The 10,799-nt window shown below is 46.8% G+C and overlaps 2 protein-coding genes across 3 annotated transcripts; one reads left to right on the top strand and one right to left on the bottom strand.

Moving 5' to 3' along the window:
* Positions 1-6: 6 nt before the first annotated feature.
* On the top strand, positions 7-3,040 carry LOC119308809 (pathogenesis-related genes transcriptional activator PTI6-like). Of its 2 annotated transcripts, none has more exons than XM_037584964.1 (4): positions 7-605; positions 1,231-1,334; positions 1,464-1,701; positions 1,823-3,040. In XM_037584964.1, the coding sequence occupies exon 4, from the start codon at positions 1,891-1,893 to the stop codon at positions 2,818-2,820; it is 930 nt and encodes a 309-aa protein (XP_037440861.1). In that variant the 5' UTR covers positions 7-605; positions 1,231-1,334; positions 1,464-1,701; positions 1,823-1,890; the 3' UTR covers positions 2,821-3,040. The 2 variants fall into 2 exon arrangements, with proteins under 2 accessions (XP_037440861.1, XP_037440862.1); XM_037584965.1 differs by having other exon boundaries at positions 7-609.
* Positions 3,041-3,411: 371 nt separating this feature from the next.
* LOC119305485 lies at positions 3,412-4,355 on the bottom strand. Its single transcript, XM_037581994.1, has one exon. It carries the CDS (start codon positions 4,257-4,259, stop codon positions 3,615-3,617), a length of 645 nt encoding a protein of 214 aa, XP_037437891.1. The 5' UTR covers positions 4,260-4,355; the 3' UTR covers positions 3,412-3,614.
* Positions 4,356-10,799: the final 6,444 nt, after the last annotated feature.

The raw sequence follows: 10,799 nt of genomic DNA, 5'->3' as shown, positions 1-10,799 counted from the left end.
CCCGAATCCAATGTTCTCCCTCGCAAGATCGGTCCGGCCGTTCGTCCCCGTCGAGGACATGGATCGGTCTCCCGTCTCCCCTGATTTCTTGCCGAAAGTCTGGTCTTTTTGCGGTGAATCGTTCCTGTTTTGGTAATCGCGGGGAAAATACCGGGGATTTCGGTCCGGGCTGTTGCCGAGTTTTTTTCCTCTCTTCGAGGATTTCTGCCGATCTGGTCATGTTCTTTCCGTAAATTTCTAAACTGAAAACATGGAAGGTTTTTTTATCCGGTGATTGAAAGATGGAAAAAAAATTTGTCCTAGGTGTTTGGTCCTTGCGCAGTCCCCCTTCTCTTGCCGATTGATTTGCCTGTCATATAATCTCTCGTGTTCTTTTTATTTTCTCCTTCTGTTAACACTTTCCGTTCGTGGTGTTGGTGCGATGATCGCAGAGTTGGAGTAGAGACCGCCAGCACGAGCGATCGCTCTTGATTTATGTCGCCTGCTCTACTGCTCCATGGTTCTGAGCTCCCATCACCATCACCTCCTTCCGCTTTTTGTTGCCTTCTCCCCCAAGCTCGGCAGAGGGGCGCCAGAACTCAAGATTATCGCTTCAAGATCTCCCGGTAAGTACGTACGCACAATCCCTGCATCAATTGTTTCTGGTTGCAACGACTGACGACAACAATGTCGAGTTACTACCTGTTTCCCCTGTTCTAGTTTCGTTTGGAACCAATTCTTCAGAGTTACCACATGTTCCTATTCTTCAGAAGATGAATTTATTACAGCAGAAAGTTCAGAGATAGTCTTTTTTTAATCTCCCCTTAATATCAATACTTTATTCCCACAAGAATAAACTGCTATAGCTTGTTCATTTAACATGTGCCCGTCCTGTTCTTAGTTTGCTCTGGACTAGCTATGATGGGTGTGCCTTCAAATGATGGAGGTGGCCACAGCGCATAACAAAATTGATAGTTTTTTTTTTCAATTTCAATTTATATAAACAAAACAATAATCTTGCTCTCATTTTCATCCGGTCATCTTAATTATTGCTCCTTTACTAAATTTGTTCGTACGTGTGCTACAATCTTGGACTGATTTCAAAGCTGACCTGCACAATAAATGGTGGCATTGCTTTATTTAGTCATAAGATACGTACATGCATTCAAACATACGTTTCTCATAGTCGTGTCAGTTACTGCCATATAATTTGTACTGTAGTGATGAGCTGTGCTTTCCTTCTGCTTCCAGATTTGGATTTGGGGTGAAGTACTCTGGATTTCTGCATTTAGACCAGTGCCCCGTGCACGTGAAGTAATAACAATACAAGAATCCCCCAAATCACGATAAGCTTGGTAAGTATTTACTCTCGGCGAGGAAATGTATTTCAGACAGGAGAAAACAGTAAATATGTCCGATCTCTCTTTTTTACCACTTTCCTAAGAAAGATTGGGCTTCATCTGACAGTTTTTGGACGCTTGCAGGTTTGGTTTGGGTGGATTAAGTTCAGCACTCCCCCCTCAGTTTCATTGACATTCCTCAAGTTCATAAACAATCAGCCAGAAAGCAGATTTCTTTTGCGAGTCTTCACAGAAAAAGAATAACTCCGTCTTCTCTCCAGTTTTAATCAGAAGTTTGAGACAACTCGGTTTCTGATTTTGGAGATTGTGCGCTCAGGCTCTCAACCAGGAGTTTCCGTCCTGGGATTTAACATTTCAGTCGGTATGTGCACATCTTATGTTCCTTGTCTTTGAAATTTTTCAAGTGTCTACCCCCTGTGAGTGTTTTTTTGTGTGAATGTTCATATGAGTGTATCTGACACACTCACTGGCCTTCTCTGCAGATTGTAGTCAAGGTTAATAATTCAATAATCTTTGGATCTTAAGATTAAGGGGCTTGTTGCACAAAGAGATGATGGTACCTTGTTCGCGGAAGGTCCGCATTTCCTGCTGTGATCCTGACGCCACCGATTCCTCTGATGAAGATGATCGGCATGCGAAGAAGGAAAAGAGAATGACAATGGAGGTACTAGTTCCAGTGAAAACCTCCGGACCCCTCAAGTCTCGAAAGACCCTTGTGCCATGTGGCACCAAGAAATCAATGGGTACAGAGAAGAAGCAACCAACCAGCAAGTACCCTGGTGTGCGCCTGCGGTCATGGGGTAAGTGGGCTGCGGAGATACGTGATCCTGTGAGCAAGACCCGGAAATGGATTGGCACATTTACCTCTGAGGAGGCCGCTGCTGCAGCATATGAGGCAGAACGGAACCGGGTACGCACTGAGATGTTGGCCATCAAATCTCGGTCACCTCCATCAGAACATGAAGCTGTGTCCAGCGAAGCTACTGTATCCTGTGTGTCTTCATCTGTGTCGTCCGGTGACCAGAAAGCACAAGAGGTACACAAGTTAGCGTCAATGGAGATAGACCCTGACACTGCTGATGAGAGCTTACTGCACTGCTCACCGGAACCGCTAGGTAAAGAAATCCAGGTAGATGCTTTCCTTGGCCGGATGAATGTTGATGAAAGCTTAGTGCACTGCTCATCGACACCTAGCGATGAAGAAATTCCTGTGGATGCATTCCGCAGCCAGATGAACGAGCTTCCTATCGGCGACTATGTTTGCGCAACTGACAAACTCTCACTGGATGATATTTCAAGGCTGGCAGATATGTTTCCTGTCAATGACTTCGTCGACACAACAGGCGAGCCGCCTGGTGACGACTACATCGGGCTGGCAGACATCAGCCATCTACCGATGCCAATGTTCGAGTTGGATGCAGAACTTAATTGGGAAGGCTTCGACTTTGCTTCGATGGAACGTGAACTAGAGAAACTTTGAGGCCTCAACACATTGAGGTTTTCATCTTTCTGAGCGATGTCAGGGTGAGTTTGTGATCAGGAGATGTGTTCATCTCCAATTTTGTCGGAAATTGTACAGTCTTCCCCTCTAGATTAATCTGGTTGAGCCTTATATGTACCGTGTAATATGTACATGATCATCTAATTCGAATCTGCTATTGAAATTCATAATGGAAGCTCGATCGTGTGTCTTCTTGTTATTTGTGTCTCAGAATTTTTTGCGTTGCTTTATGTGAATATAATGTGCTCCTGTCATATTTCAGTTACCCGTGCTCTGGAGTCCAGAGTATTACTGTACTTTTCTTGTTTTCAGTAAGTTCAGAGATAGCCATAATTTCTATACCTAAGGGGCCCAAGTTGAGGCTGCGTTTTCATCCTAGAATACCATGTTTAGTTTTCATAAAGGACAGTTTTATAAACTTTGATGTGTTTAGCATCAACAAATAGCACTCTTTTATAAAAAGAGGTCATTGCCAGGCATTGGAATATTGAGGTTTAAGATTATTATGGTTTTAAAAATTCTAAGATAAGTTTGCACTACCACAGAAATTTCACCAGTGTGTGTGGAGAATGCCAATTCACTATTGATCATATAGTGGAAAAAAAAGGTCCCTACTAATCTGAGAGGGCGAAAAAATAATCCAGAACAGAACTATATAATGTAAATAAATCCCAGAATTGTTAGGCTAGACCAGGAAAATGGAAAATTGCTGCTGCAGAGGCTGCTACGTTTTGAGTAAAATGAAATTGTGGGAAGTGGCGGGGCGTCCGTGGTCAGTAGACGCCGGCGCACTCGAAGGAGATGTCGCAGCCTGGGACTGGGGTGAGCTTGATGGAGTGCTTGACCCTGCTCATGAACTGCGGGAGGAAGGACATGGCCTGGCAGATGCAGGCGTTGTCGATGCCCATGAGGCGCCGGCAGCACGCCGTGTCGTACGGGTCCGCGCCTCCTACGTGGTGCTGGTGCCCATGGCGGCGCCTGACGTGGCTGCCCCCGTGCTCGCTGCCGTGGCTGCTCCCGTGCTCGCCGCCATGGCTGCCGCCGTGGTCGCCGCCATGGCCGCCGCTGGCGCTGTGCTCGTCGCCGGCCGCCTGCAGCTCGTAGCCGCTGGCGGACGATGAGGCGTTGAGAAGAAGTGGCCGCCGCGGGGGCACCGCCGGGTTGGCGCCGGGGTAAGTCCGCAGGCTGCAGGCCTCGTTGGCCAGGTTGAACTGGGACCGGCAGAACACCTGGGCGTCCGCCTCGTCCGGCATGAGGACGAACAGGAGGAGGAGGAGCACCGCCACGGCCGGCGCGCACGGCGATCTCTTGCTCTCCATTGCTGCCGCTCTGTCTGCTTCCTGGGCTGGCTGTCCCTTGGTTACTGACAGCTGCTGCTGCTGTGTTGGCTTTGGAGCGGATGATGATCTGGGTGGCATTTCAGGGGCGCTTAAGTAGCTACGTGACGCTGATCCGGGGCATATGTTCAGTAGGGGTTAGGATGGCATTGTGACATGGTTACGGTTTGCGAGGCCGATTTGTTGCAGTGATTTATAGGTTGATCATGCTTGAGCTGTGACCACTTGACACTTGACCTTGTTGACCTGAGGTTCGTTTTCAGGATGCAGTGGAGGAGTTGCAGAAATTTTGCAGTGATTGAAACAAGCTTTGAATCCTCTGCAAGGGCATTTTTGCAGGACATGAGACTGATTTATCGGCCAAAAAGTGACAGTTTCTTTGGCTGAGTCATAGCACAAACATATAGTATTTCCTAAATTTTTGTGAGTTACATCTGATACACTGACGGGCTCTGTTGCATCTGAAGATTGTTTTCGAGAACATGAGACTGTTCTCGTTTAACAGGAAAAAAAAAATGATCGTTTTGGTCTGAGTCATAGCAGCAGCCTATATTCCTGAAATTTTGTGAGCGATAGGTTTTTCTTCTTCAGAAAGCAGCGGTTCTGCCAGTCCGGAACTGTTGTTAGAATGTTCATCTGCATCTCTGAGAACTAGAGACAACTTCAGACCACAGTTTTTGCCGGTATTTCTAGGCACATATGTGCATGACACGACTTCAGATGATATGGCCAACTCTAAGAACAATCGCAGGCTAATTCTAGCATTTCTTTAGTTCCATTGTTTTAATACATGAAAACTAAATGCTTTTCTGTTGCTCATTTGCAGTGGTAAGGAATCTGCAGGCTTAAAGCTGCAGAATCTATATGTTCTTCCAAACTGCTTCGGCAGGCAAAGCACCTCCTCCTGATTCCATATGTTTGCGTTATAAAACCAAATAACTTAGATTTCAAATTGCACTGCTCTAAGAGCATCTGCAGCCGCACGTAACTAATCCAGCCCTCAAAATGTCCGCGAACAGTGAGCGGTCACACCTCAAATGTTATTTTCCACATACGGATACCGCATTGCCAATCCTCAAATCCATACAATTACATGTAACACAGAACCTAGTCTAAATCTTCGCCGGTGCTCGTTCGCCTCCATGATGTCCGACGGCCAGCTGAGCCCCTCGGAGTGAAGCTGCGGCCGCCAGCCAGGAAGAGTAGCACATGGGACACGGGCCGGCTCACAAGACTCAAGGCACTGCCATCTTCCATGCCCTACTCTTCCTCATTGGAGTCCGTGACCTGGAAGTCGCCGGTGGATGTGAGGTCCACGATAGACCGCTCATGGTTGGAGCCCGACACATCCACCACGACATGGGTGCGGTCCTAGCGTGCTGGTCACCCGTACTGGCTTCGAAGCGGCGTGTGGCTGCCTTCGCGGCCTCCGGTGCCCTCTGCCTCGCACGGCGGGCACGCCGTTCCATGGCAGCGGATGCGCCATGAGTCATGTCGGCGTTTACCTCCGGTTCTAAGCCCATTGGGTTGACACAGCACCGAAGGGGTTGCGCCGTGGCGACGGCATTAGGGCGCCAGACGGACCGTACTGCCTCCGGCGAGACAGCGGGCAAGCGCCTCCCGCCATCATGACCGGTGGATCCAACAGCCATTTGCACAAACGCAATGGATTCCCGCCGGATTGAGTCCGACCGCTGTCGGCGGACTCTCCCAGAGAGCGGTGAAGAGCAATGCGGACGACCATCTCCTCCCCCGGGCCTTATGAGACTCGGTATCCGTTGGACCCAGTCCATAGATCGGGAGAGGTCAGACTCGGATCCGCAGCCCGCCATGCTGGACAAAACCGGAGATCACCGGAAGCTTGAGAGCGGAGTTGAGTGGAGTGACTAGGGTTAGGTCCGGGGTGTAGATGGGGACAAATATATAAGAGGGGTTGGGGTGGGCCAGCGTGGCTTGGAACCTACGCGGGCGGACGCACCCGGGCCTTCCCATATCTGGCATTGATTTGGATTAAATATGAGGGGTATCAGTCAGCCTGGGCGTATAAGCCCAGTACGAGGAGTCCATCTAGATCAGTTTTTTCACTGGTTAATGATTCCGCTCCCGCCGTCTTACCAAACCTACAAAGGAGGGTTTGAGGCCAACTCCACCGCGAGACCCCAAACGGACGTTCGTTTTGCCCGGATTCTGTCCGTTTGGGTAGGGCAATGGGGTCGTGTCCGGGCAGTTTCCAAGATGCGGTGGCCGTGGGCCCAGCGCGCGGCCGCATCCCGGCCGCATCTTGTCCGCGTGCACATTTCTTTGCAAGTCCTTAACTTTTTTTCATCATTCATTTTTGGTACATGACAATACATCATCACATTTTGACTAGTAAAGCAAGGCCAAAGAAAACAAGAACCACAAGAATACATTTAAGAAGATACCCAACTTCCATAACTGCTCCCTTGAGTTGGGTTAGGGCCTTCTCGATGCACTCATTATTGATCAGTGGAGGAGGCTCGACATTGCACCTTCCTTTCTTCTTCAAGCCAGAAGTCGATGTTGCTTCCTCACACCTAGTCTCGTGTCTAGCCTCTAATCTAGCAACAAGTGCACGTGTCTCATCTACAGCCTCTATGCTAGCTAAAAGTGCACGGACATGTACTAAATTTCTGATGCGGAGCATCCTTCTGAAGGAAATATGCCCTAGAGGCAATAATAAAGTTATTATTTATTTCCTCATATCATGATAAAAGTTTATTATTCATGCTAGAATTGTATTAACCGGAAACATAATACATGTGTGAATACATAGACAAACTTAATGTCACTAGTATGCCTCTACCTGACTAGCTCATTAATCAATGATGGTTATGTTTCCTAACCATAGACATGTGTTGTCATTTGATTAACGGGATCACATCATTAGGAGAATGATGTGATTGACATGAGCCATTCCGTTAGCTTAGCACTTGATCGTTTAGTATGTTGCTATTGCTTTCTTCATGACTTATACATGTTCCTACAACTATGAGATTATGCAACTCCCGTTTATCGGAGGAACACTTTGTGTGCTACCAAACGTCACAACGTAACTGGGTGATTATAAAGGAGCTCTACAGGTGTCTACAAAGGTACATGTTGGGTTGGCGTATTTCGAGATTAGGATTTGTCACTCCGATTATCGAAGAGGTATCTCTGGGCCCTCTCGGTAATGCACATCACTATAAGCCTTGCAAGCAATGTAGCTAATGAGTTAGTTACGGAATGATGCATTACGTAACGAGTAAAGAGACTTGCCGGTAATGAGATTGAACTAGGTATTGAGATACCGATGATCGAATCTCGGGCAAGTAACATACCGATGACAAAGGGGACAACGTATGTTCTTATGCGGTTTGACCGATAAATATCTTCGTAGAATATGTAGGAGCAAATATGAGCATCCAGGTTCCGCTATTGGTTATTGACCGAAAACAGTTCTAGGTCATGTCTACATAGTTCTCGAACCCGTAGGGTCCGCACGCTTAATGTTTCATTGACGATATAGTAGTTATGTATGTTGATAACCAAATGCTGTTCGGAGTCCCGGATGAGATCATGGACATGACGAGGAACTCCGGAATGGTCCGGAGATAAAGTTTGATATATGTGATAATAGTGTTTGATCTCCGGAAGGGTTCCGGAATTCACCGGAAGGGGTTCCGGATGTTTCCTGAAATGTTTGGGTACGAGAACACATTATTTGGGCCAAAGGGGAAAGCCCACAGGGTTTTTGGAAAGTGCAAAAGGAAGTTTTGCGGAGTCCAGGGGCCAGACGCCAGGGTCCCTGGCGTCTGGGTCCAGACGCCGGGAACCCTGGCATCTGGCCCTGGAGTCCGAGAAGGACTCTTGCCTTTCGGGTGAAACCGACTTTGTGGAGGCTTTTACTCCAAGTTTCGACACCAAGGCTTAACATATAAATAGAGGGGCAGGGCTAGCACCAAAGACACATCAAGAAACACCAAGCCGTGTGCCGGCAACCCCGTCCCCTCTAGTTTATCCTCCGTCATAGTTTCCGTAGTGCTTAGGCGAAGCCCTGCGGAGATTATTCTTCAACAACACCGTCGCCACGCCATCGTGCTGCCGGAACTCATCTACTACTTTGCCCGTCTTGCTGGATCGAGAAGGCGAGGACGTCATCGAGCTGAATGTGTGCAGAATCCGGAGGGCCGTGCGTTCGGTACTTGGATCGGTTGGATCGTGAAGACGTACGACTACATCAACCGCGTTAATAAACGCTTCCGCTTAGCGATCTTCAAGGGTATGAAGATACACTCCCCCTCTCGTTGCTATACATCACCATGATCTTGCGTGTGCGTAGGAATTTTTTTGAAATTACTACGTTCCCCAATAGTGGCATAAGAGCCTAGGTTTTATGCGTTGATGTTATATGCACGAGTAGAACACAAGTGAGTTGTGGGCGATACAAGTCATACTGCTTACCAGCATGTCATACTTTGGTTCAGCGGTACTGTTCAATGAAGCGGCCCAGACCAACATTACGCGTACGCTTACGCGAGACTGGTTTTACCACCGTGCTTTGCACACATGTGATTAGCGGGTGTCTGTTTCTCCAACTTTAGTTGAACTGAGTGTGGCTACGCCCGGTCCTTGCGAAGGTTAAAACAACACTAACTTGACGAACTATCGTTGTGGTATTGATGCGTAGGTAAGAACGGTTCTTGCTCAGCCCGTAGCAGCCACGTAAAATTTGCAACAGCAAAGTAGAGGACGTCTAACTTGTTTTTGCAGGGCATGTTGTGATGTGATATGGTCAAGACGTGATGCTATATTTTATTGTATGAGATGATCATGTTTTGTAACCGAAGTTATCGGCAACTGGCAGGAGCCATATGGTTGTCGCTTTATTGTATGAAATGCAAACGCCCTATAATTGCTTTACTTTATCACTAAGCGGTAGCGATAGTCATAGAAGCAATAGATGGCGTAACGACAATGATGCTACGATGGAGATCAATGTGTCGCGCCGCTGACAATGGTGATCACGACGGTGCTTCAGAGATGGAGATCACAAGCACAAGATGATGATGGCCATATCATATCACTTATATTGATTGCATGTGATGTTTATCCTTTATGCATCTTATCTTGCTTTGATTGACGGTAGCATTTTAAGATGATCTCTCACTAAATTATCAAGAAGTGTTCTCCTTGAGTATGCACTGTTGCGAAAGTTCTTCGTGCTAAGACACCACGTGATGATCGGGTGTGATAGGCTCTACTTCAAATACAACGGGTGCAAAACAGTTGCACACGCGGAATACTCAGGTTAAACTTGATGAGCCTAGCATATACAGATATGGCCTCGGAACACGGAGACCGAAAGGTCGAACGTGAATCATATAGTAGATATGATCAACATAGTGATGTTCACCATTGAAACTACTCCATCTCACGTGATGATCGGACATGGTTTAGTTGATTTGGATCACGTAATCACTTAGATGACTAGAGAGATGTCTGTCTAAGTGGGAGTTCTTAAGTAATATGATTAATTGAACTTAAATTTATCATGAACTTAGTACCTGATAGTATTTTGCTTGTCTATGTTTGTTGTAGATAGATGGCTCGTGCTGTTGTTCCATTGAATTTTAATGCGTTCCTTGAGAAAGCTAAGTTGAAAGATGATGGCAGCAATTACACGGACTGGGTCCGTAACATGAGGATTATCCTCATTGCTGCACAGAAGAATTACGTCCTGGAAGCACCGCTGGGTGCCAGGCCTGCTGCAGATGCAACTGACAATGTTAAGAACGTCTGGCAGAGCAAAGCTGATGTCTACTCGATAGTTCAGTGTGCCATGCTTTACGGTTTAGAACCGGGTCTTCAACGACGTTTTGAACGTCATGGAGCATATGAGATGTTCCAGGAATTGAAGTTAATATTTCAAGCAAATGCCCGGATTGAGAGATATGAAGTCTCCAATAAGTTCTACAACTGTAAGATGGAGGAGAATAGTTCTGTCAGTGAACACATACTCAAAATGTCTGGGTATAATAATCACTTGATTCAACTAGGAGTTAATCTTCCTGATGATAGTGTCATTGACAGAATTCTTCAATCACTGCCACCAAGCTACAAGAGCTTCGTGATGAACTATAATATGCAAGGGATGGACAAGATTATTCCCGAACTCTTCGCAATGCTAAAAGCTGCGGAGGTAGAAATCAAGAAGGAGCATCAAGTGTTGATGGTCAATAAGACCACTAGTTTCAAGAAAAAGGGCAAAGGGAAGAAGAAGGGGAACTTCAAAAAGAATAACAAACAAGTTGCTGCTCAAGAGAAGAAACCCAAGTCTGGACCTAAGCCTAAGACTAAGTGCTTCTACTGCAAGCAGACTGGACACTGGAAGCAGAACTGCCCCAAGTATTTGGCGGATAAGAAGGATGGCAAAGTGAACAAAGGTATATGTGATATACATGTTATTGATGTGTACCTTACTAATGCTCGCAGTAGCACCTGGGTATTTGATATTGGTTCTATTGCTAACATTTGCAACTCGAAACAGGGACTATGGATTAAGCGAAGATTAGCTAAGGACGAGGTGACGATGCGCGTGGGAAATGGTTCCAAAGTCGA

Source organism: Triticum dicoccoides, chromosome 5B (genome assembly GCF_002162155.2).
Source record: "Triticum dicoccoides isolate Atlit2015 ecotype Zavitan chromosome 5B, WEW_v2.0, whole genome shotgun sequence".
Lineage (NCBI taxonomy): Eukaryota > Viridiplantae > Streptophyta > Magnoliopsida > Poales > Poaceae > Triticum > Triticum dicoccoides.
This window is presented reverse-complemented; position numbering and strand designations above follow the sequence as displayed.